Below are 27327 nucleotides of genomic sequence, written 5' to 3' on the forward strand. Positions count from 1 at the left end.
ACCTAATAAAACAAATTACTAGAAAACATTTGGGAAACTCTGCAAGAGATTGGTATAGGCAAAGACATCTTGGGAAAGACCCCAGTAGCACAGGTGATCAAAGCCAAAGTTGACAAATGGGATGCTATTAAAAGGTACCCTAATCCACTATTGGTGGGAGTGTAAACTGGTGCAGCCATTGTGGAAGATAGTAACAAGATTCCTCAGAAAGCTGAAAATAGCAATCCCACTCCTGGAAATTTACCCAAGGGAAATGAAATCAGCATATGAAAGATTTATCTGTACACCCATATTCATTGCTGCTTAATTCATGAAATAAGTAAGGTATGGAATCAACCCATATTTCCAACAACTGATGACTGGATAAATAAATTATGGCATATATACACTATAGAATACTACCCAATGTTAAAGAAAAGAAATCCTGTCTTTTGCAACAAAATGTATGCAACTGGAAATCATTATATTTAGTTTAGTAAGACAGTCCCAATAAGACAAATATCATGTTTTCCCTGATCTGTGGTAACTAATAGAGTACCTAAAATGTAATGTATTGGAGTGAAGTTCACATTTTGAGATTCCATCATTGTTTACAGTCCTTGTCTCTATTGATGAGGAACAGTATTTTTTTCCCCTTCATTGTATTTGTTGAATTCTTTACGTAGTGTGTAGGGTTAATCTTATGAGCATAAAATAAACTGCAAATAGATCTTTGTAAATTAAGAGTGGGAATAGTCATTTTGGACATGTAACAGCTGCATCAGCTCATGTCCATGTGCCCAGCAACCAGCGGAGTGAGATGCCTGAGCCTGGTTGGGAGAATTGACAAGGTCTGGGTGCCCGTAACTGGGAAAACATTGTGGCTGCATGTGAAGGTGCAGGATGTGGCTGGGTCTTTGGGCAGTCACTGTGGGAGGCTCCACATGCTTGGGACTCCCAGGAGGAAGGAGGAAGAAGGGTGGGAGCACGGGTGGGGGGAAGGGTAGGGTGGGAAGAATCACTGTTCCTAAATCTGTATATGTGGGATGAATGAAATTCATATACCTTAAATAAATGTTTTTTTTAATTAGAACACAATTCCACAGTATTATAAATAAGGGATAAAAGCCACATCAAATCAATTTTTCTTTTTCCCTTCTATCCATACTTGATTTGGGAGTCCTTACCCGTATGCATTTGGGAAGATAGTTTAATACAGTGGCCGTGAGTGTGAAGGCTTCTCCACGGATCACAGAGTACGGTAATGTGAGCTCCACAAAGAAGGGCTTGAAGGCTCGGAGAGAAGCAATGGGAGACAGACCAAGTCCAGTGTCATTGGACAGGCACAGGGCCTCTGCTTTCCACTCAGTGATGGTATCAGGAACTGTAGCTTCTACTTCAGCCATTCCTGATGAGCTGGGGAGGATGACAATGTGATGAACAGAAAGTAAGTGAGTATTAGTTATTTTTGAGACAGTAATTGATGAGTGTGATCTATTACCTTACTTCTGAGTCCTTTCAAAAGAATTAAAGAAAATGCACAGTTTAGTAAGGGCCCATGATGGAAAAATAAAAGGCATTTAAATAGTTCTGTTTCCCCTACTATGATCACATCATCCACATCACCTAAAAGTCTATACTATTGTTTGAAATCTGAATATGGATTTGAACTTGTCATTGGTACTTCCATTTCTAAAATGCAATCTGAGAAATCCATGGATTATAATTCTATAAAATGGTTTAATCCATGAAGAGTTGCCTTAAATTTATTTTTCAACACACTGTTCCTGAATATTATTAAATTTAGAAAGCTAGAGAACACACCAAGATGGCAGAATAGTAGGGAGCTTACTGCTCTAGTCTAGGGAAGATAGTTTTAAAAAATGGTGAAGAAAGCCCAATCTCAGGAAGGGTTAGTGAGAAGATGGTAGAGGAAACTTCATGCAAATTAGAGAGACACTGTGGACCTATGTGGAGGGTGTGGACACACACAACTCAGGACCCCAGCAGCCAAGAACCTCAGTACCAGCTTTAGAGAGTGCGGTGAGCCCAGACTACAGCAGCCCAAGCCATTTGTGATAAAGCTTCTGGAAGAGCCTGGCATGAGTATAGCTTGGAGCCCTGTGGGGGACAGTGTACCTGCCAACCTATAAGGAATAAAGGGGGGCATGTTTCTCTCTCCCTGACCACCAGCACTGGCATCTTGTAACTAGCTGAGAGAGGGTGGGTGTCATTTTGGACATGTAACAGCTGCACCAACTCATGTCCATGTGCCCAGCAAATAGCAGAGTGAGATGCCTGAGCCTGGTTGGGAGAATTGACAGGGTCTGGGTGCCTGTGACTGTGAAAACACTGTGGCTGCATGTGAGGGTGCAGGGTGTGGCTGGGTCTTTGGGCAGTCACTGTGGGAGTCTCCACGTGCTCCAAACTCCCTGATTCCCTGCTGAGGGTCATTGTTGCAGAATGTGTGCTCAGACTGAGGACTACATAAATCCTTTGTGTGGTTCTTGTGGCAGTGTGAATGAATATTATACCCACTGGGGCTAGTGACCAGGCATTGATTTCCTTGGAGGAGAGGAGATGAGAATGAGATTATGCCAACAGAGCAGATTAATCCTCCCCTTTGATTAAAAAAAAGAAGAAGAAGAGTTTTACCATGTCCAATTTGTGTGTCACCTTGGACACTCCTCTTGCCTTGGAACACTGAACAGAGATCCCTGGCCACACCCAGCACACACCTCATGGTATTCACTGAAAGAGCAGACACTGCACTAATCCACAGAGGCATAGTCCAATGATAAAAGCCATGACAGGGAAAAAAGTCCCTACAAGTATTTCCACAAATATCAAAAATAAATGCAGCAACCCAAGAAACAAGAACAAGGAAGATAACATGATGCCTCCAAAGGAACACAACACTTCAATACTAGAATGTGAAAATAAAGAGACTGAAGAAATGCCAGAAAGGGAATTCAAAAAATTGTAGGATTACTTAGAAGTAATCAGAAGCAAATCCATGAATTAAATAAATCCATACATGACATGAATGAACATTTTTTCATGAAACTGAGATTTTAAAGAAAAATCAAAATGAAATATTAAAATGAAGTATTTAACAGATCCAATAAAAATGCGGTGGAAAACCTTAACAACTGACTCAGTGAGGCAGAAGAAAGAATATCCGAGTTAGAAAACAAATCTCTGGAGATATAACAGTCATACTGAAAAAAAAAATAGAAGAAGAAACAGGGTTAGAGCTTTATGGGAGATTATCAAATGAACAAACATATGGTTCTTAGGAGTTTCTGAAGACATGGAAAGAGAGAAGGGATTAAAAGGACTTTTTAATGAAATAATCACAGAAAACTTCAATAATTTGGGGAAAGAATGGGGTGTCAAAGTACAGGAAGCACATAGAACACCTCATAGACATGACACATTGTAGTCAAACTCTCCACCATAAAACATGTATAATTTGGGACATGCTCAATCTGACTTGCCCCAATTGGTAGAGTTAGAAACATACCAGGGGATTCCAATTCAAGCCCATCAAGGTGGCATGTACCAATGCCATCTCACTAGTCCAAGTGATCAATTTCAGTTCACAATTGATCATAATGAAAGGACTAAGACTCAAAGGAAGCACATAAACAAGTCTAGTACCTGCTAACACTAACCGATAGAATAAATAAAGGGGAGAGTGATCCAACATGGGAAGTAAGATACTCAGCAGACTCATAGAATGGCAGATGTCCTAAATAGCACTCTGGCCTCAGAATCAGCCCTAAAGGCATTCGGATCTGGCTGAAAAGCCCATGAGAGTATTTCAGGCATGGAAAGCCAAGACACTCTGGCAAAAGATCTCTGTGAGTGAGATCCCAGTGGAAAGAACAGGTCTTCAAAGAAGGAGGTACCTTTCTCTGAAGGGAGGAGAGAACCTCCACTTTGACTATGACCTTGTCTAAACAAGATAAGAGTTGGAGAACTCAGAGGGCTTCCATAGCCTTGGAAACTCATGACTGGAGCATAGGGAGATTACTGATGCCATAGACAGGAGTGTCAATTGGTAAAGTCAACAACAGGAGTCACTGTGCACTTACTCCTCATGTAGGATCTCTGTCCTTAATGTGCTGTACATTGAGGCTTAATGCTATAACGAGTACTCAAACAATATATTTCACTTTGTGTTTCTATGGGGGTGCAAACTGTTTAAATCTTTACTTAATGCATACTAAACTGATCTTCTGTAAAAAAAAAAAAAAGAAATTCTCAACTCCCAACTTGACTGTCACTGGGATTAAACATGACAATAGGTCTGATCTGATTTCATCATCATTTAAAAAAAATCATCTATTATTTTTCACTTTATGTTTCTGTGTGGGAGCAAACTGTTGAAATCCTTACTTAACATATACTAAGCTGATCTTCTGTATATTAAGATAATCGAAAATGAATCTTGATGTGAATGGAAGGGGAGAGGGAGTGGGAAAGGGGAGGGTTGTGGGTGGGAGGGACGGTATGGGGGAAAGCCATTGTAATCCATAAGTCGTACTTTGGAAATTTATATTCATTAAATAAAAGTTAAAAAAAAAAGAATGATAAACGTGAAAAAAAAAGATTCTAAAATGTGCATGAGAGAAATGCTAGATTACTTGCAGAGGCTCTCCAATTAGACTCATGCTGACTTTTCATCAGAAACCCTACATGCTAGGAGAGAACAGTGAGATATATTCCAAGTCTTAAGAGAAAAAACTGTCAACCCAAAATACTGTATCCTGCAAAGCTCTCATTTATGAATGAAGGTGAAATAAATGCCTTCCAAAACTAAAAGATATTGAAAGAATTTGTCACCACTTGTCCAGCCCTACAAAAGATGTTTAAGGATGTGCCTTACACAGAAACACAGTCAACAGTATGAAAGAAGGTGAAGGCAGAAAATCTCCCAGTAAAAGTACAAAGGAGTTCCAAAATAAACAATAGGAACCTTTGTGGAAAACAAATGAACTTACTCTGGTTTTTCTTCTGTATAGTTCCTTAGATTTCGGAATATTCTGTTACTGGGAATCTGGCCAAAATCTGCTTTAGAATCTTTTTAAAAAGAATGCATTGGTTATATTGGACCATCTCCCCCCACCCCCTTCTCTTATTACATACCATTTGTGTGATTACAGTGTTAAGTCTTAGTTCCTATGTCTTTGGGCAGAAGAGTATATCAGTTATCTTAAATGAATTTTTCCCTGTCTTTGAAGCTCAGTCCATAAGTGTGTTGTTGCCACAAAGGAAAAAAACTTGGGTTTGCGTTACTTGAATACTTGAAGACAAATTGATAAGACACATTATGTAATGAATTAGGTTTTTATTTCTGGATAAAACTAGAAATGAAATAAAGATTTGAACTACTTAAAGGATGAAATAATGATAGCGCTTATAAGCACTGTGAACTTTTTTGTGTTTGAGGCATCCAAATTTCAAGTGTTCACTAGATTTTTCTCCCGAAATTCTGCTTTTCTTTTCTGTGCTTCATGTATTTACTTCTATTATTGATGTTGTAAAACAGTAGAATTAAAGTGTCATTATATCTGTGTTCATTATGAATCCCATAGCTTTCTAGTTAGGAAAAAATAGTCTCAAAAATAGTCTTAGTGTCATTTTTTTGGTTAGTATTTTACCCATTAATGGTATTTTAGACACCTTTAATCATTTTAATAAAATGTCTATAGAAATTCAAAACATTACATATTAAATTTGAACTAGTTAGTGAAGAGTTAGAAAAAATAGCTTATTGAGGATGTAGAAGTTCCATTGATTAAATTTCAAAATTTTTAATAAAAGAACTTTCAGAGATAGGTTGAGATCTGATGGTATCTATTAAACTAGCTCCTATGATGTGGAACGGACCTCTGGAAGCAATGGAAGACATGTTAAAGCACTTAACTTACTTAGTTGCCATGGTTGTGGTTGTGGTGTGCTTGTATTTTAATACAGGTAGTGACACACTGACACTTTCGTTGCCCAATAATCTAGAGTAGTATAAAATGAGTAATTGTCACTGCATTAGCTATAATGTTAAATTGGCAAGTTGTAGCATGAGGCTTAAATCTGTATTTCTCAAATGTGAACCATAGTAGTCTAATGCTTCTTTGTATAAAGTACAAATGCTAAAAATAGTCTCAGCACTGAACATGTATTAGTACCTCTCAAATGAATGCAACCGTTTATATAAGTGTTTCAATATGCTCCAGAAAGTATCTGAGTCTCTGTGATTTTGTTAATCTGTTTGGTAATGAAGATACTTGCTGTTTTTTTGTTGTTATTATATATTTTCATGTTTAAATTTGAATTTTTACATTTTTATTACTGTTAATTTAAGTACAATTTGTTCAATGGTTAAAATGGGGTTGTTGGTGAAGAAACTTAAAAAGACCCTCATTCATGTAATGGCTTAAATCAAAACTACCTTTTATGTTCTATGTTCATACATTTTTAATGATCCGTATCTCTGTTTAAATATAAGTGATGATGTTTAAAATAAAATAAAATTAAGTTAAACTTTAAAAAGCTAGCAATTTCTGGTAGTATCAGGAATACAAAGATTTATGATTGGTGTGTTGATACACTTACAGTGAAATTTTATAAATCAGCCTTCTTCTGCCTTGAAATGACAGAAACTATTTAGGAAAATAGTTGAAATAATGAAACTATGTACACACACCAAAGCAAATCATACAAATGGAAGTTACTCACTTTACCACTACCAATTCCCAGATCCAGGTTTCAGGAAAATAGCTTCGCGCAGTCTTAGGGAGTGTTAATGGTGTCATCCTCTCATTCAGTTTTGTATCAGCCACTAGAACTATCAAAATGTGAGAAAAAAGTACACTGCTTTGAGACTATTTCCATGCAGTGTGATCTGAACAAATAATGTGGACAAATATTCAGTTTTCCTGCTTAAATTAAAATTTTAGGAAAACTGTACTTGGAAAAACATATTGAGGCACTCATTTTCTGGGTGGCTTGAAGGTATAAAATCTTGGAGAAAATAGAACCTTGTGTTGGTGGAGCCAGAATGAAAAATGGTGCATAGTTTCTGGGTTGGGGCAGTTGGGGTAGCTTCCAAAAAGACAGTAAAGGGGCTGGTGCTGTGGCGCAGCAGGTTAAGGCATCAGCTGCAGCACTAACATTCAATAGGGGCATCCATTCAAGCTCAGCTGCTCAACTTCCAATCCAGCTCCCTGCTAATGCACCTGGGGAAGCAACAGAGGATGACCCAAGTGCTTGGGCCCTGCCACCCATGTAGGAGACCTGAATGAAGCTTTGGGCTCCTGGCTTTAGCCTGGCTTAGCCCTGGTTGTTGCAGCCATTTGAGGAGTGAACCAGCAGAAGGAAGACTTCGCTCCTTCTCTGTAACTTTGCCTTTCAAATAAATAAAACAAATCTGTAAAACCAACAAAGAAGAAAAAACAAAAGACAGTAGAACTTTGGACAAAATGGAGACAAAAATCAAGTTCCTATCAAGTGCATTTCTTTGGTAGGGCAAAAGAAATATATGACATAGAGTATCTCTCTCTCTCTCTCTCCCTCCCTCCCTCCCTCCCTCTTACTGTCTGTAACTCTACCTTTCAAATAATAAATGAAAATATAAAAAAAATCTAAGAATTCCCTTCTTGAGTTGACTTATTTTCAGAAATAATTTGTGAAGAGCAGATACAATAGGAGATTCCTTACATGATTCTTTCCCCATACATTTCTCATTCAGAGATTTCTGTATTTATACAGTTTCATTTCTCCAGATCCTTCTCTGGAATGGCCAGCAATTTCTTTACTTGGTCTCTTTCTGTTTGACTTTAATTCCTCAATGTTTTCTGATGTTTCACTCCTCCATTCACAAGCTTAAGCATCTATGGGAACCTGATAATTTATCCCATAGGTATGGTAGCCATAGTCCCTAAGCCCCCTAATGGTTTTGGGGAACTATAAAAATGTTTTAATTTTTTTCCAAACAATAACGAAAAAATGTATATAACCCAGCCTGGATTATAATTGCCTTTATACCCACACATACATAAAATATTTTAGTATATATGTATATATTTGCATAAATATGTAAAGCAAAGGAATTCTAGTAAACTTGAACATCCTAGAAAGATTCCTGGATTGAATATAGTGTTTTCTGGACATAGACTCCTGTTACTATTTTCTTCTCTCTTATTCTTTATCCATAAATCAAATTATATATTTATCTTCATGATCCAATTATTTTGAACCTATGTTGAAAACCAACTGCTATTTCGAATGCATGTTATAAAATTATATTTTGGAACAAAGGAATGCTGTTTGGAAAATGGGTTGGTTATGCCCTGAATTTACAGGCTAGTAGCACTTTAGTATCTGACTACAGACATCACTTTAGATATCAAAGGCTATAGGAAATAATTCTTTAAATAGTCATTATCCCTCATATAGATTATAATAGCACCATATAGTATATGAAATGAATATCTTATAAAATATTATTGTCTAATGTAAGGAGGGAACTTATAAAAGAATTATTTTGATTATTTCATTGTGTTAATGAAATTAAACCTGAAGAAGAAAATTGATTTGCTCTGTGCTGCACATCAGGACTTTTGGCTCCTGACACAGTCTTCAAAATTTTTTAAAAAGATTTTTTACTATGCCAACAAAGATAGCTTAGTGAAAGATGACATGTTGAAAAGGGTGGGTAGAATTGGAGGAGAAAATGCTTGGCTTTGGACTCTGCAAGTAAAGAGCCTGGAACCAAGACTAAACATGAAACATTTAGGATAGGATTAGGAGATAGAGAAAGTACACTTCATTTATATGTGATTGCTATATGTGATTATTGCAAATTTCACTATAATTTGACTTAAAGCTATATAATTTCTTCTAATATCTTTTTCTTTGCTTGAAATGTTTCCTTTTCCTCTTCTGGCACCTTCTGTGCACATGGGAAAGTTCTCGTCATTCCGTATGAGCTATTTCCTCTATGTAATGTTTTCATACTTCTCAGGATTATTCTCTTTTCAACATTTTTTATTTTAATTTTATTTTTTTCTAATTTGAGAGAGAGAGAGAGAACAAGAAAGACAGGTAAGGGAGGGAGTTCCCATCTGCAGGTCCAGTCCCCAAGTGCCTGCCATGTTGGAGCTGGGCAAGGATGAGGCTGGGAGCAGGGAACTCAATGAAGGTCTCCCATGTAGGTGGCAGGGATCCAATCACTTGAGCCACCATTGCTGCCTCCTAGGGCCCACATTAAGAGGAATCTGAAGTCGGAGGCCAGTATTGGATGTAAAACTCTGGTGCTGTGGCATGGAATGCAGGTATCTTAACTGCCAGGCAAAAAGCCCACCACGTTCTCTTCTCATGTATCCTTTGTACACCTATTGTAGTAATTATTTATGTTTTATCTTTTTGTCTTTTTGTTTGTTTGATTTTTGCTTATTGGGTGGCAATGTAGTGTCCAATAGATCAAAAGATTTGTTTCCACTGGATCTGCTACTTACTGTCATCATAACTTTGGGCAATTAATTTATACCATGTAATTGCAGACTCCGTCTTCCTCATGTAGACAATCTACCTGCCTTACCATGTAATTGTTATCATATTTGCTTTATTTCCTTTACTTTAAAACATAAACTGATTTGTTATTTTACCTGGCATTGAGTAGAAAGTACATAATTTGGGATATTTGATCTTCAAGTTAGTGAATACCTTTAAGCCCATGTCCTGGAAAGACAATGATTACTTGATCAAACATAAATATTTAAACATTTTGAAAAAGTCACATTTTGTAAAAAAAAAAAAGGAATACCCAATCCATGCTGTTATATAATTTATACAAGTTATTATATAACTTTTCTATAAGAAAAGTTAACAGAAAACTGAATCAAGTAGTGGAATAATGGAATTTTATTTTCTTAAGACTCTTCAAATGTTGTTACTCATGTTCTTTAGCACAACAAAGCTGAGCATTGTAATGCTGAGTGAGGAAAGGATTTATAGTCCAAAATTCATCCTGGCCTTGGCTGTGCTCTGATTATCTGTTAGCTGAGTAAGACACTAACCCTCACTAGGCCTCAGTTTACTCAGCAGGAAAATGAGAACTTGCAATGAGCATGTTAAAACATTCTTTACCAATGTGATCTTCTATTAATCCTAAATAATTTATAGAACTCTAATGGCTCATAATGGGTTTTACCTTTACAAGACTGTAGAGATCTTTTTCATTTTTGTCTAGGATTTGGTATGGTAATGTGTCAGTGGAGACATGTCTGATACAGTCTTCTTCGTCTTCTTCTTCTTCATCTTTTGTCCTGACAATAGCTTTCAGAAGTGCCAAATTATATACCTATAAAATATGAGAAAACAAGTGGCAATGTTTTCCTGAGCTTTCTTGGATAAGCTCAGTAAAAAGAAGTAATGTGGCCAATGCAAATCATTTCTTCAGTGTGTTTACTACCTATTACAAAGTTTTTATAGATATTTTCTTTTGAAGAGTGCTTTGTCCTAAAAGTGTTTACCATATTCAAGAAAAAAAGTGTTCCAAATACTGAAGAGTATCAGAAAGCATCAAGAGAATGCTCAAATTCTTATATTGGAGGGAAATAATTTTACAGTAATATTATAACAGTACAAAAGGTATTAAATATAAATATAGACAGTTAATATATAGAATTTCACTACATAAAAGGTGACTAACCTAGTTTTATGGATATTACCCTTAAGGAACATACAATTTTAGTTAGGTTTATGATTGGAGTAGGTAGAAAGCAATGTTGCTACTATTAAAGCTTACATCTACCCATTTCTACCTTTGTATGTAGAATGGAAAATGAATTTCCTGTTCTAAATAGTTACATAAACAATCACATATCATCTATCTGTGTCAGATCAGTGTAGTCCAAGATACTATCCAATGATGTTCCATAATTCTCTGTTGTCCCATATGTGCTCAATTATGCGATCTTTTTCTACCAAATTATTGCTCAGAATTTTTTTGTATTTTGGTCCTTGCAATTTTTTTTGTCATGTTATAGAGCATTGCCTTTTTTTTTTTTTTTACAGGCAGAGTTAGATAGTGAGAAAGAGAGACGGAGAAAGGTCTTCCTTCCATTGGTTCACCCCCCCCCCCAAATGGCCACTACGGCTGGTGCGCTGCACTGATCTGAAGCCAGGAGTCAGGTGCTAGGTCCTGGTCTCCCATGCGGGTTCAGGGCCCAAGCACTTGGGCCATCCTCCACTGCCTTCCTGGGCCTCAGCAGAGAGCTGGACTGGAAGAGGAGCAACCAGAACAGAATCTGGTGTCCCCAACCAGGACTAGAACCCAGGGTGCCGGCCCCGCAGTCGGAGGATTAGCCAAGTGAGCTGTGGCACCAGCTGAGCACTGTCTTGATTACTTGAGAGCCACCTAAGTTGTCTGAGATAGGACACTATAACAGTCAATGTTTATGCTCTGGCTGGTCATTCTACGCAAGCTCCTAGTAGTGCTGATTCAGATAGAATTAGACATTTGGGTCATTAGGTTTTCATTTTTCATAAAAGTACATTCTCACAATTTTCAGCATATAAACAATTGATTTTTTAAAAAATAGTTAATATAAAGAGAACAGATTTCTTGTATTTCATAGCTATAGTCTAAGAAGATAACCATATTTTCTCCATTCCACTCTCCCTCCCTCCCTCCATCTGCCTTCCTTCTTTTCCTTTTGTTTTTTAAATTTTTGCAAAAATATAAATCCACTATAATCACATGCTTAGTGTACCACTAATCATAATATTCAACAAATAAAATGTAGAAAGACAACACTATTAATTTTTTTTTAAATTTTTTGACAGGCAGAGTGGACAGTAAGAGAGATAGACAGAGAGAAAGGTCTTCCTTTTGCCATTGGTTCACCCTCCAATGGCCGCCGCGGCTGGCACGCTGTGGCCGGTGCACCACGCTGATCCGATGGCAGGAGCCAGGTGCTTATCTTGGTCTCCCAAGGGGTGCAAGGCCCAAGCACTTGGGCCATCCTCCACTGCACTCCCTGGCCACAGCATAGTTGGCCTGGAAGAGGGGCAACCGGGACAGCATCGGGCACCCCGACTGGGACTAGAACCTGGTGTGCCGGCGCCACAAGGCGGAGGATTAGCCTAGTGAGCCGCGGCGCCGGCCAACACTATTAATTTTTTCTATCTTTAATAAAAGTTGATGTTTAAATTCTTCAAAATTATGTCTTAATTATTACGTCTTAATAATCCAAGCTATAATACATGAACTTAGAGGAAACTGCAAGTGATGTAGCTGATGGAAGAATGTCATATCTTAGCAACTAAACAAGATACTGATGGGGCTGGTGTTGTGGCATGGTGGATTAAGTCATTGCCTGTGAGGTCAGCATCCCATGTCCAAGTGCGAGTTTCAGTGCTGTCTGCTCTGCTTCAGATCCAGCTCCCTGCCAATGCACCTGGGAAGGCAGCAGAAGATGGTCCAAGTACCTGCACACCTGCCACCCAGTGGGAGACTGGGATGCAGTTCTTGGATCCTGGCTTCTGCCTAGCCAAGCCTGGACCATTGTGGCCATTTGGAGAGCAAACCAGTGGATGGAGGATGGATCTCTCTCTCTCTCTCCTCTGTCTATGTCACTGTGCCTCTCAAATAAATACATCTTTTTTTAAAAAGAAAGTTACTGATGAGGCACAACCAAGTTTGCCAGACAAGACCACAAAAAGTCTCAGGATTTGAAGATAGAGTCCCTTAGAAGGCAGGGAGTGGGGAAGGACGCAGAAAACAAGGAGATAAATTGAAAAACAGTACACCAGTGAAATGCTAGCCCAGTTTCCCACTTAGCTCCAGAATGCTAACTGCCTGTCATACGTCTCTTAGGGAAGAGTTAGTTCCTGGGACAAAATGGACACTCAAGAGTAATAAAGTAAATGCCTTCAAAACTTCCACTGATAATTATTTTCTAACTAAATTTCTGTACTAAGTCAAAGTATTTTTGAACATAAGTACAATTTATTTATTTATTTAGTTTTAATCTTTCCATCAATGGCAATTTTTAAAATTTATTTGCATGCATTTCTTGGGTTCTGCTTTAAAGCATTTTTAAAATATTTATTTATTTATTTGAAAGTCAGAGCTACAGAGAGAGAGAGAGAGAGAGAGAGAGAGAGAGGGAGAGAGATCTGCTCATTGTGCACTCCTCAAATGGCTGCAAAAGGTGGGGCTGGGCCAGGCCGAATCCAGGAGCCAGGAGTTTCTTCAGGGTCACCCACGTAGGTGGCAAGGTCCCAAGCGCTTGGGCCATCATCTGCTGCTTTCCAAGGCACATTAGCAGGGAGCTGGATTGAAAGTGGAGAGCTGGGACTCGAACTGATGCCCATATGAGATGCCAGCATTGCAGGCAGCAGCTTAACTGCTATGCCACAATCCCTCTCCTAAGTTGAAATATTGATTAATTATTAGAGGAAATACAGAGATTCATAGTCCCCCCCCCCAATTTTACTTCCCAGGTCTTCTTCCTCAGGACGTCACCACAAAAGGAAGAAAGAAACAAGGAGGAAGTCACAAGATTCAGGACACAATAGATGAAACCAGGAGAGTGCTGAACGGGATCCTCAAGAATGAGACTGAACAATTGGCCTAGAGAACTAAACATGACCCCAACAGGAAAAACAAGCAAAGCTGGCAGAATTGAGCTGGACAGTGTTTAACAGAATCATTAGGAAATGTGAAGACAGAGAATGAGTGAAGGGGGTGTGGGTGCAAATACATAACTAAGGCAATGATTAAACTCTAGGAAAAATAAAAACAAGAAATACAGTCATAACACACTGCTTGGTTTCAGGATGAACAGTATTTATAAGGTTATAATAAGGAAAATTTACTAAAGATTTAACCTAAATTGTCATATAACTGTGATCATTGGCAAAATGAGGAGAGAACAGGAGAGGAACAATAAGGATTGACATGCTGATTTACTATGATGGAAATTAATAGATAATGTTAAAATTATGGAGAAGGAAATAAATATTAGAAGAAATACTGATGCACCAGAAGACAGCAAAGCACAGAGTGGATCCACTAGAGACCCACACATGAGCTGATCCGTATATTTTTCAGCGTCACTTTGAACTGTAGGATTCACTGCGTTTAATTTCTGGGAGAGTCAGGGAATTGGGCATTAGTTGCCTGGCTCCTTGCAATGAACATTGTAAATAAACCCCTCCCCAGTCCTCTCCTCCACATACCCACACACAAAGGAAGAAATAGCTAAAATGATTAAAAGTACATGCTTCTGAGGAATGCAATGAGAAAGGGTGATGAGGAGCCAAGAGACATTATTGGTCCTGTTTTCTATTTTGTGATAACCCTTGTGGTACTATTCTCATTTTTAAATAAAATACATCTGTTTCTCCGGTTAAATAGTTACTCAAGAGATCTTCTATTGTAAGTATGCTTCGGGGAAGTAAACATAAAAGTGACAAATGTACTAATAGGTTTTCCAAAAAGTCTACTACACATGAAAGAACCTGTCACTTCATAAACATTGAGTAAGCCCTGCTTTAATCTCAGTAACAGTGATTTCTTGCCTAACACTTTATAAACATTTATGTATAAACCTTAAGTTTTAAAATATACTAGCAACCAGTACCAATAGGAATTCTTGATTTTTTTTAAATTGGAAATATCATAAACTACTCTTGATAAATGATAATATTAACACAATATAAAAACCAATGGAATTTTCACATCTTCATTAGGCCTATATAAAATAATTGGAAATAGTTAATTTCTATTGTGCTGTTGAGAATTTTGAAAATAAATTTGAGAACATCCTTTTTAAAATTTTTTTTTATCTTTAATTTAATGAATATAAATTTCCAAAGTACGACTCATGTGTTACAATGGCTTCCCCCCCCATACCGTCCCTCCCACCCACAACCCTCCCCTTTCCCACTCCCTCTCCCCTTCCATTCACATCAAGATTCATTTTCGATTATCTTAATATACAGAAGATCAGCTTAGTATACCTTAAGTAAGTATTCTATTTTAGGGTTCTTTGAGATTTGTAAGATTCTATTTTTATAAATAGAATGGTTTTCATTTTCCAAAGATCAATATTATTCTAATAAGCTCTGTACTGAGTGTCTTAATGAAAAAAGTAAGTAAAATGTGCTTTGAGTCATTAGTGAGATAGCAACGGAATAATAAATTATAGTATAGATAGAGTACCTGAAATTAGGTACAAGTTCAGCAACTTGGTGGTTGTACAACTTTCTGTTTCAGTTTGAGTACATGGCTAAATTTTTCTGAACTATAACTTTACATGTTACAGTGACAGTGACGTATCTTTAGCATTGAATATGATAGCATGTTTAAAAACTTTGAATAGTAAACCCCAAACAAATGCAAAGTGTTTTAAAGTATTACTTCTTTTAAAAAGCAAATTTGAGATCAATTCAAAGTTTACTTGGGCAAGAAAAACATTACAACACTCAGCAGCCATCCTGACCAAAGATGGCTCTTTTGAAAGTTCCCTTTGCAACGTTGTGAGCTAATGACGTTAAGGGAGTACCTGATTGGGGCAGTCTGGGTTTGCCTTAATCTGCGTATAATTTGTATTGGCTGAGCTTTCTGTTCCGTGATTGGCTGAGGCTCAGTTGCTTAGCTGCAAGAGTAGCTGCATTAGGTTAGGGCTGGTTTGCGCATTGTAGTTCTGGAGAACTAAGGCCCCTTTGGGTCAATTCATCCTTCGAATGTGGAGGCTGGTTTAGGCCAATTTATCGCGGTTCAACACTTCCTTTTCTGAGCAGGGGTTTCTCCTTGCTCTGAGCCCCTCAGGGAGGCATTTCTGACACCTGAGTGTGATGGGAACCCACCTTGAATGCGGAGAGCTCGGCCTCGGGCTTCATGAGCAGCACGCTTTTGTCCACGGCGCGGAGGGCACAGAGGGATTGCGGAGAAGCCTCGACTCGCAGGTGGGTTTGTGAGGCCGGGAGACCTTGTGCTGGGCTGAAGCCCAGATCCACCTGTGAGGAAAGAGAAGTCATCAGGAAAGCAGGCTACGTGTTTTGCCATCTGAATGTCCCTCACGTTGAACACATTAGTCTGCTAATTTATGATTGTCAGAGTTCAGTTAGTTTCTTTGTTTCTTTTCATGAAAGTTCATTGAGCAGTAAACGTACGAGCCAGCACATTCTGAAACAAAAATTAGGCACTTGGAATGATAGATATTCTTGTTGATTACATGTAAGGACAAATTGTATATCTGACTATATTGCTCCTGGTGAAATGTCAGTCATTCTAGTTGGAGATCATCCTCTCTCTAACCATCTATGCGTCTTTAACTGTGCTCCCATTTCAATGAGGAGAATGAAAGGAAAGGCAAGGACTGGGTTTTCAAGGATGCTTTAACAAGTTCACAGAAAAGGAAATTTAAAGATAGTTTTGTTTTGGTGAAAAAGTTTGGGATCCATGCCTATGAGGGATATTTTAAAAGTTCATAGAAAATGTGTACTGTGAGTAAGCCACTTCAGTGCCCAATACGGCATGATTGAAAGTGGGCTGGTAGAAATGCACAGTGGAGTAGCGGTCGTCTGGAGTTGTGGAGAAGTGGAAATGGAGATGTGTTAGTCAAAGAGTGCAAAGGTTTGATTATATTGGTGATCGGTTCTGGAGGTCTGCCTCTAACAGTACTGTGTCAAGTCCTTAAGAGGTTAGATCTTCTATAAGCGTTCTAGTCACACATAATCACAAACAATAAGATGTGAGGGGAAAATAAATGTCTTGAACCAAGAGTTGGGAATCCTGGATGCTAGTTCTGATTTGTCTTAAAATGATGTGACTTTGAGTGAGTTATGACATTATCAGGGCTTCAGTTGTCTTCACCTGCAAAGTAATCTGTGTCATTCTTAGACTGGTGTTTTCATTTTGCTTGCTTTTTCTAAGTTTAAGAAATAAATCACCCACCTTGTTGTGAAGACAACGTTCAATCTCCAGTTTTGCAGAATCCCCAATCACTTCCCCATCAGGAAGAACGGCATAGATGAGCAACCCTGCCAAGGGAGCCAAGTCTGTCTCCACAGGGACTGACAGAAGAAAATGGCCTTTCACTGCGGCACAGAGAGCATGAGAAGAGAAGGTTATGGGCCAGGAAGGTGACTGGAAAACCTGAATGACTGACATGCCAGGATTTGGGGGATTGTATCTTTACTGGAGACATTCTTACATCTATTCTGTAGTTAATGCTGTAGGTGTGAATGGTGTGTTTAAGATGTGAAAACAGTAGCACAGATTATCTTCTACCAGGAATCTTTTGATTTTCCCTTTTCTGTTTTGTAAAGAACTTACTTTCTTCATTAATTGATTTGAAAGACACACACACACACACACACACACACACAGAGCGAGAGCGAGAGAGAGACAGGAAGAGAGGAAGAGAGAAGCAGCTCCCATCTCCTGGTTTACTCCCAAAATGCCTGCAACATCTGAGGCTAGGTCAGGCCAAAGCTGGAAGCCAGAAATTCAATCCAAGTCTTGCCCATGGGTGGAGTCTTCCCCATGGGGTCCAACTACCTGAGCCATCACCTGCTGCTTCTCGGGATGCACATTTTCAGGAAATTAGAATCAGGAGCAGAGCCAGAACACTCACTCATGTGATTGGGGTGCCTCAAGCAGTGTCTTAACTGCTGTGCAAAACACCCTTCCCAATCAAGAATCTTTACTGTTGATAAAATTCATCTATGTCGGTGCAGGCGCTGTGGCGCAGTGGGTTAACACCCTGGCCTGAAGTGCTGGCATCCCATATGGGTGCTGGTTCAGGTCCCAGCTGCTCCACTTCCAATCCAGCTCTCTGCTGTGGCCTGGGAGAGCAGCAGAGGATGGCCCAAGTGCTTGGGACCCTGTGCTGCATGGGAGACCTGGAGGCGTCTTCTACATCCTGGCTTTGGATCGGCGCAGCTCCAGCCATTGCGGTCAATTTGGGAGTGAACCAGCTGATGGAAGGCCTCTCTCTCTCTCTCTGCCTCTCCTCTCTTATGTGTAACTCTGACTTTCAAATAAATAAATAAATCTTTAAAAAAATTCATCTATGTTATTAATCACTTCTGGATAATGATATAGTAATTTCCTGTATCTTTTAAATCTTAGCAATCTTAAATGCAATCAAATAGAAATTATTGTTTTATCAAGTAATAAAGGAAGCTACATGACACTATATTTATAACTCAGATAAGAAAAGGGAAGGGGCTGCTGTGGTGGCACAGCAGATTAAGCCTCTGCCTGTATTCAATATGGGCACTGGTTCAAGTCCTGGCTGCTCCACTTCTGATCCATCCCTGCTAATGCACCTCGGAAAGCATCAGAAGATGGACCAAGTGCTTGGGCCCCTGTACCCACGTGCGAGACCAGGAAGAAACTCCTGGCTCCTAGCTTCAGCCTGGCTTAGCCCCAGCCATTGTGGCAATTTGGGGAGAGAAGTGGCGGATAGATGATTCTCTCTCTCCCTCTGTCTTTCCTCCTCTATATGTAACTCTGTCTTTCAAATGAATAAATATAAATTTAAAAAAGGTAGGTAAATAGAAAATGATGATCTAGCACTGATGGAACCCAGTAATAGGACTAAAAATTATACATTATTTTGTGGAAACATTCAACAGTTAGAAGTGCATATATATTTATTTTTTAAAGCCTCTTGTATGAGACAAAATTTCATAGTATTTACATTTCTCAAGTGAAAATTTTTTGTGTTTCTGTTCAATCTGAGGCTATAAATGGATCTCCTAATGATGAACTCTATGATCTGTATTTATTTTTAAAAGAGATTATTTGACACATTAAATAGCCAACAGGATGTTAAGATTGGGCAACAGCAAGTATACATTTGAACACATTTGCTGAGCCCCTACCATGTATCAGTTCACTGTTCTGGGCAGTTGGAATGAAACTGTGAAATCAGACCAATAAAAGTCCCCGACTACATGCTGTTTCATGTAGAAACATGTGGAAAGAAAAAGGCAATAAATAAACTGACTGTATAATTAGATGATAGGAAGTATGTTTTCATTTGGTAAATCCTATGTAGAAAAAAATTAGGGCAGGATAGGAAGAGAAGGGCATTGTAAATACCAGTGTTTAATAGCAGATTATGTTTTAAAATTTTTATTATTAATTTATTTGAAAGGCAGAAGGAGAGAGTGAGATAGACAATCTTCTTTTTGCAAGTTTACACCCCCAAATGTCTGCAACATTTAAGGCTGAGCCAGGTTGAAACCAGGAGCCAGGAACTCAATCCAGTTCTCTCAAGTGGGTGGCTGGGACCCAACTACTTGAGCCATTACCTGCTGCCTCTCAGGGTGTGCATTAGCAGGAAGCTGGAATTGGAAGCAGGGCTGAGACTTGAACCCTGGGCTCTCCAGTATGGAATGCAAATGTTCTAAGCTGTATCTTAACTGCTGTGCCAAATGCCCACTGCTAAATTACAATTCTAAATTGTCCAGAGAACATGATAATTGAGTCAAGTCTTGAAAGAGGTGAGCAAACCAGCCATGTGGACATTTAAGGAAAAAGCATTCTTGGAGAGAGATAAGGCAGTAAAAATAATGTGTGATGGCTTTGGAAGATGTTCACATCTCTTTAAAGGAAATTCAGGGATACTTTAAAGAAACCTAAAGAAACAGGATATGTAGATCACTGACTAGAAAGATCATGATCCGCCTGTTGGAGTGGGAGACTATCTCATCTGCATTAAATTCCCCATTTTGAAATTCCTCTGTGAAACATATGTCTTTGTCCCATCTATTATGCTTTATATTTCTGCTCTTTTTGGTCATTTTTTATTATTCAAAAATTGGTATAGCTAAAGCAGTTAAAGGATCAGATAAGTAACATCTAGATCTCACTGGAAAAAGAAACCAAAATAACACATTTTGCCTTTTTGGTGTTGGCCTTGGCATTACTGCATAGATTACTCATTTTAGGTATCCATGCAAGTATTTTATTTTTTCATTTATTACAGCTTCAGAGATAACTATTTACTAGTGCTGATGATGTTCAGTGTGAGATATTTGAGATTTTATTGACATAACAGCCTACACTGGTGGCAGGATCTTTCATTCTGAGTATTGGAGATGCTTAATGGGGATACACAAAAAGAACTGCAACATCCCTATTTTGCTCAGCTCTGGATGATCCATTGGTGACTTACGTACAGGGTACAGTCAGAGGAGTACTGGGAGATTGGGAAACTCACATGCTCCTGGATCCACAGAGAGAACATGGGTTCCACTTCGGATGATGCTGCCCTTGGCCATGATCTTAAAAGAAAAAGGATTTTCCCATTCATCACTACGTTTATCATGAGGCCTGTCTCCCATATCATATCCTCATGGTTGAGATCAAGGTCAAGGCAGTGATATCCAGCCCAATGACAAAGTCCAGTGTCAAGAGAGGCAGGGTACAGAAATCAAGGGATTTTGTAAATTTTTTTGCCTCATGGACCTCTTGTTTCTATTCTTCAACGTGGAGTCAGCACTCACCAGGTAATAGAAGATGAGCTCCTTCAGCTCCCCCAGGACCTGGGCATTCAGGATATAATGTGCCTTAGCTGTATGTGTTTGGCCACAGGGCAGGGCACCAGCCACAGGCTCAAGTTGGACATAGCTCTTGTTTAAGGAGAAGACATGCTTAGCTGTATGACGTGCATCTTGGTGTACTTCATTCATGCAATGGAAGGGCAAACAAGGTTCCTGCTCCTTGTAGTAGGCCTGGGAAAACAAAAAGAACTATTGTGTTTTGGTCTGCTAGTTACCAAGACTTTCTCTCACAGGCCGCATATGCTTGCCCTCCCATCTGACTGAACAATTAGAAATTTTGTGCTTCTTAGTAAAAATGGAAGAAATGTCCTCCATTCTAAATAATGAACTATTAAGTGAAGTAAGTGACAGTATCCTTCATTTACAGAAGATTTTGGGGGAGATAATAGATTAATGAATAGGGAAAACTGAAGAGTACCTTTTGTGTAGATTATTTACCTAGACAGGTCAGAGCTAGAAACACTAGGATAGCGCACTGGAGAGAGTGTGATACTTAGATTTAGCAAATAGATTTCTCTATCCAGTAGGGTGTACTACAGTTGGATACATAAGTAGTGGAGGCAATTCATAGCAAATGCTACCACTACTGTGATATCATAGACTACTCTTATAAGATCTCTTCAAACTCTATGTCCTAGAACCTTGCAGAAGATGTTTTAGTGGCGATTGTCTCTATGTACCTATGCAGAAATTTGCTCCTTAATATTTCAGAATTTAGGTGGCCCAAATCCTTGGGCCCTGCACCTGCATGGGAGACCTGGAAGAAGCTCCTGGGGCCTGGCTTTGGATGGCCCAGCTCTAGCTATTGTGACCATTTGGGGAGTGAACCAGCAGATGAAAGACTTCTGTCTCTGTCTCTGCCTCTGCCTCTCTGTAACTCTGCCTTTCAAAAAAATAAAATCTTTTTAAAAAAAGAAATTCAGTGAAAGGCAGAAAAGTTATGGCAGATTCGGGATTTGAATTAGGTTTGAGCAATTCAGTTATTTTTGATGGGCTGATATCCTGGCGTTCTACTTGGTTTCAGCATGTGATTTTTAGTTTTTGGTTTTTGTGTATTGTTCATTTATTTGTTTTTTTAAAGCCTTGTTCTTAACTTTGAAACAGTCTGATCTCTTGTATTTTCTTGTTTTACCTAAGTCACAGATGTGTTGTTCCAAAATGATGAAATTAAAGCCAAAATAAACCACCTAAATGTGTTGAAGTGAAAAAAAAATAAAAAAAATAAATAAATCTTTTAAAAAAATACTACTTCAGGATTCATCTTCCTTTTAACTGCTATTCCCCAAAGATTGTGTGGTCTTTTCTGGTCTTTTCTCTCCACTTTCATTATGCTTCATTCATACTTTGATTATAAAATACACAGCTCTTATATTAGTACTTTGTGGAGTTTCATAAAATGATATAGCACCATAAAAATGTGAAACATGATTATTTTTCTTATCAGGCACTAGCACAGTGCCCAGGACATACACATATGGGAGGAACGTTTGTTGATTGAGAAAATGAATAAATATATCCTATATTTATTTCATGTATTTGGAAGACAGAGAAACCCAGTACATATAAACAGGAAGCTGGATTGAAAGTGCAGAAGGGGCCAGCATTGTGGCATAGTGGACATGACACTGTCATCCATTGTGTGTGCTGGTTCAGTGTCCCAACTGCTCCACTTCTGATCCAGCTTCCTGCTAACGGCCTGGGAAAAGTAGTGGAAGATGACCCAAGTGCTTGAGTCTACCAGCCTTATGGGAGACCCAGAAGAATCTCCTGGTTCCTAGCTTTGGCTTTGCTTGGCCCTGGCCCTTGTGCTCATCTGAAAAGGGAACCTGCAGATGCAAGATTGACATCTCTCTCTCTCTCTCTGCCCCCCCACCCACTTTGATTTCAAATACATAAGTACACTTAAAAGATAAAGAAGGAAAGTGAGGCAGGGACTGACTCCAGGCATTATGATATAGGATGCCTCTGTCGCATGCACAAAATACCTGCATTCCCCCATTGTCTATTCTCTATTGAGTAAACAAAACATATTCTTTTACTTTTTCTTTCTTTGAAAGTATAGAATAGAGAAATATATAGCAGAATAAAAATAAAAGAGGATGACTGCTGGTGAAGAATGTAATATTTAAGTAATAGCTTCATGGTATGAGCATTTCTGTACTCCTTATCCTAGTGCTTTTATTATTCCAGTATTCCCATATTTCACCCTAAAACAGCTCAGTTTGGAACATGAATATCTTTTCTGGGGGAATTGAATTACAGTGCTGTTACCAAGCTTCTCCTTGCTTTTAGGTCCTCACTTCCGGACTTACTCTGATGATGAGGATGTTGCTAGTAGCGTGGATGGTGTTGACAGAGAACTGTGCCAGGCCATGCTCATCAGTGGTAGCTTTAAGGAAGAAGTTTGCACTGTGAGCTTGGATGAAAATGGTTTCATTTGGGATAGGGACTCCTTTTCCATCCTCTAGGCGTACCTGTAAATGAACAGTGAATAGAACTGTAGATTACACTTGACAATGTCACCTATCAGGAATTCAAGAGAAAAATTTTTTCTGATATTGTGTAAAGGCCACACATCAATCTCATGTTACCTTAATTCTCCTTTTTGTCCCAGCTTGAGACTTTTGCCTCTTCCAAATGTTTATCATTGAAATTCTGCAGTGTTCTTTTTTTTTGAAATTAAAAGCAGAGTAGTACTTGCTAACTATCCTGAAAGTGATTTAACATATTTGATGGTACTTAAAAGTGAAATTAAAAGATGTACTCATTTTGGTATGAAAACATTTTGAAAGCCATATATAGTTTTTTTTAATAATACACATTTTCTGTGAACTTTTTGAAGACACCCCATATGCAGAATCAAAACTATAGAATTCTAGTACCAAAGAGCAATGTACATAAATATCTTTTCTTTTTTGGGGGAACCATACAAAAAACCTACCAGAAAACATTTCTGTTGATAATTCATTAATCATTAATTACTGATAACATCAAATGGTCACATGTTATTGTTTGTTTCCTGTCACATAAGAGTATTATTTATCACACATCCACTAAGACTCATGTCCTTAAAGACACTACTGATGCCTTCATATTTATCTGTGCTTCTATCTGAGAGCACTTAATCATCAGTGCATTTATCATTTGAACTAAGAGTGGCAGATACACTAAGATACTTCAATAAAATTGACAAAAGAATTGCCAGTAATTACAGATATTAGATAATATCTATCAAGAAAGGAGGGTTAGAGATAGTGTGGATTTTTTATGAACATTTAGTCCCTGTTACTTAATGACTGAGGCATGGTAACTCTGTGGGGCTTATAGATTTCATGAGCACCATCAATCTGTCTGAAGATCTTGCATATGTAGTCTTCTGATTTTGGTCTTATGAAGCAATTGATAATGATAACCAGGTATGATCTTGAGTAGAAAGGCCTGTATTACTTGGGTGTTAGATTACATGAAACTTACATGAATCGTAAATCACTTTACCTGTCCAAAGACTGGAATACCTTGTCTAAAGTATTTATTCACTTTCACAAATGTGACTTTGGTTATGATTCTTGTGACTTCAATTATCCCAGTTCCAGTGAATTCTAGTCCTGAGAAAGAGATAAAAAGAAAAACAAATGGAGATGAGCCACTTGCTTTCAAATTATTTCTTTACTTTCTTTGCTGTAATCTCACGAAGAATAAGGCATCCATATTCATGGTGTTGTCTCCCATATTTTATGTAACCCACAAACCTGTCCCCTCCTCTTTAATCTTGGCATTCACTTGAAGCTTCCTAATTAAATATCTGGAATCCTTTAATTGGAACATACTGGTGTTTACTTGTTGTGTGAGACAGCCTTGGCTGTATATCTGATAAGCAAGAAAAACAAAGAGAGAAAACAAAATGAAATGCAGGTCAGAGTGATGGTCAACCCAAACCAATACATGAGGTCTTCTTTAGAGGAAATCAATCAACTGTCTTGTGGTTATAATATAGACTATTGGGAAAGAGCATGGTATTCAGTCCTAGCACCTGACTGCTGTATGCCACGATTGTGAAACAGTTATGTTCTGTTTTCTGCTTTCTCCTCTATAACAGAGTGATGATAATAATAATACTACCTACTTCATAAAGCTGTTGTGATGATTAAATAAATTAAGACATATAATATGTTAAAACGTTGGTTGGCAAGTTGTAAGAACTTAATAACTATTAGCTATTATTTAAAGAACCACTATCACTGCTTATTTGTGACTATGATTTAGATAATCAGTTGTAATGTATGGAATGTTCCTTTCTATAGTAGTGGTGGTGGGACTACGATCTTTTGCTATATGGATATAGTTCTTCTGAATGGGATTCTTGTATTTTATAGTGATTCTTGGAGGTTAAAGAGCTTCTGAATAGTTTTCACTCACCTGCTGGCTGACTTCCTTACAGGGAAGATTTATTGTGCTTTGATCCCTGTTCAGGAAATGAGAACCGTGTGGGCATATACATATTGTTACATGTCCTGGGACAGGCTTCCCATAGGTATATCTGTCACAAGAAAAATATGTAGAGACAAAGGGTTTTCCACAGAGCACAGACTCACTGCCTTCCCATTCCTATTTCACATTGTCAGTTAATCATACATTTACTGTATAGTTCCATAGTGTTAACAGCAAATGGACTGATGCTTGATACTTAACTGTGCACTCAGCTTTTTTTCTAAGGGCTTTCCCTCTATTAAATAATTTCATCCTCTTAATAACCTCATGAGAGAGATGATGTTGCTTTTTCTATTTTGTAGTACTGGCAGATGAGGTACACTCATCTGGCTGGCAAGAGGGGAAGTTGAGATTTGAGTTCAGGCAATTTAATATCTGACCAGTCGATGCTGCCGCCTCCCAGGCTTTACAGTATATGGCTGATGGTAACTGGAAGGGTGGCTCAATAGATTGAAAAATATTCCCTAACAAACCCTGAGTACCTCCAAGTTTATCGTAACCTTTCTCTTTTCCAGTTCTTCCATTTACTCTTTTCAAAATGTTTATTTTTTAAAATTTATTTATTTATGTATTTGACAGGTAGATTTATAGACAGTCAGAGAGAGAGACAGAGAGAAAAGTCTTCCTTCCATTGGTTCACCCCCAAATGGCTGCTATAGCTGGTGCTGCACTGATCCGAAGGCAGGAGCCAGGTGCTTCTTCCTGGTCTCCCATGCGGGTGCAGGGGCCCAAGCACTTGGGCCATCCTCCACTGCCCTCCTGGGCCACAGCAGAGAGCTGGACTGGAAGTGAAACAACCGGGACTAGAACCCGGTACCCATATGGGATGCCGGTGCTGCAAGGCGGAGGATTAACCAAGTTTATGTTTATTATAAGGGACAGATGTTTGGCCTAGTAGCTAAGACACCATTTAAGATGCCCATATCCCATGCTGGAGTATCTGCATTTGAGTCCCTGCTCCAGTTCCTGATCCAGGTTCCTGCTAATGCAGATCCTGGGAGGTAGCAGTGATGACTCAAGTGATTTGGTCCCTGCCACCCATATGGGTGACCTGGATTGAGTTTCTGGTTCCTGGCTTTGACTCTGGCCTAGCCCTGGACAGCTCAGGGAAAGAGGAAATGAACAAGTGGATAAATACGCTCTTTATTTCCCTCTCTGTACACCCATCTGTCTGCCCCTCGAGTTAAAAAAATGTTTATTGTAATATCTCATACCAAAACTGAGAAAGCAGGCTCTCCTGTATTCGACCCTTAGGTAGATGTGTGAGTTACCTCTGCTATAGGAGGATTTGGAATTTTTATTTCCATGATTGTAGACTTCAATAGCAGTTTCAGATTTTTTAATTCAATATTCTTATTTTTCTGATAGCTAAATGCAAGTTCAAAGAAAGAAAGTAATATGCTGGGGTGGTGTGGTGGTGGGCATTGTGGCACAGTGAGTTAAGCTGCCACTTGGGACTCCTGCATCCCATATTGAAGTTTGTGTCCTGGCACCTCTGCTTCTGATCCAGCTCTGCTAATGTATTCTAGTGGGTGCAGAAGATAACTCAAGGACTTGGGCCCTTGCCACCCACTTGGGAGACCCAGATGGAGTTTCTGGTCCCTAGCTTTGGCCTGACCCAGCTGCCCAGCTATGACCCTTGAGTGTTGTGGAGATTTGGGGAGTGATTCAGAGGATGGAAGGTCTCTTTCTCTCTGTCTGTCCATCTCTCCCTCTCTCGCTTTCTCTCTCTCTTCTTCCAAATAGATATTCATTTTTTAAAAAATAACTGAAAAAGAAAGTAATATGCTTAAAATCAAAATACTTAGTGACAGGTGCTAGATTTACAGCAAGGGCTGGGAACTCTTAGTTCTAGGCTGTTTCTACTACACCTCGATGGTTCAGAATGACATCACATCTGGTGTGTGATTCTCTTTCCACATTCTATTGAGAGGGTCTTATCCTGTGCCTTTGTATCTCCAATGATGCGAAGTCTCTTTGCTGCCTAAGACATTTCATTCCCTCACGGGAAAAACTCTGCCATTATCAGAATTACCCAAGTTGTTTCATCATACCACAAAGTTAAACAGCAGATATTTGGGGCAGTCATGGGTATAAAGCAGTGATTTTAATGAAGAAAGAAAGAAGAAAATCATATATCACATATTCTTACATAGAATAAGAGGATGGAATAATATCACTAGAAATACAGAAGTTTAATGCAGAAGGGAGTAGAGAAAGGATGGATAATGGGTACCAAAACACATGAGTAATTAGTTC

At 38.7% G+C, this 27327-nt stretch overlaps 1 protein-coding gene across 5 annotated transcripts in view; it reads right to left on the reverse strand.

Annotated features, from left to right (window-relative positions):
• The window catches only part of LOC100353846 (alpha-2-macroglobulin), a 61729-nt gene that overhangs the window by 28376 nt on the left and 6026 nt on the right, over window positions 1-27327 (reverse strand). For 3 of the 5 annotated variants that reach the window (XM_008259804.5, XM_089303742.1, XM_089303743.1), the window contains exons 8-19: window positions 24997-25117; window positions 24330-24447; window positions 24076-24185; window positions 22893-23054; window positions 20524-20751; window positions 20238-20301; window positions 16958-17100; window positions 15868-16017; window positions 10199-10348; window positions 9654-9726; window positions 6724-6832; window positions 1167-1395 (exon numbers count right to left, since the gene is read on the reverse strand). In XM_008259804.5, coding sequence (XP_008258026.3) covers window positions 1167-1395; window positions 6724-6832; window positions 9654-9726; window positions 10199-10348; window positions 15868-16017; window positions 16958-17100; window positions 20238-20301; window positions 20524-20751; window positions 22893-23054; window positions 24076-24185; window positions 24330-24447; window positions 24997-25117 — 1657 coding nt within the window. Of the gene's footprint in view, window positions 1-1166; window positions 1396-4988; window positions 5068-6723; window positions 6833-7576; window positions 9055-9653; window positions 9727-10198; window positions 10349-15867; window positions 16018-16957; window positions 17101-20237; window positions 20302-20523; window positions 20752-22892; window positions 23055-24075; window positions 24186-24329; window positions 24448-24996; window positions 25118-27327 lie in introns of those variants that run through there. The other 2 variants (XM_089303745.1, XM_089303744.1) reach the window with 2 other exon arrangements.

The sequence above is a fragment of the Oryctolagus cuniculus genome, chromosome 9, assembly GCF_051225735.1.
Source record: "Oryctolagus cuniculus isolate XC-2025 breed Fujian yellow rabbit chromosome 9, ASM5122573v1, whole genome shotgun sequence".
NCBI classification, from domain to species: domain Eukaryota; kingdom Metazoa; phylum Chordata; class Mammalia; order Lagomorpha; family Leporidae; genus Oryctolagus; species Oryctolagus cuniculus.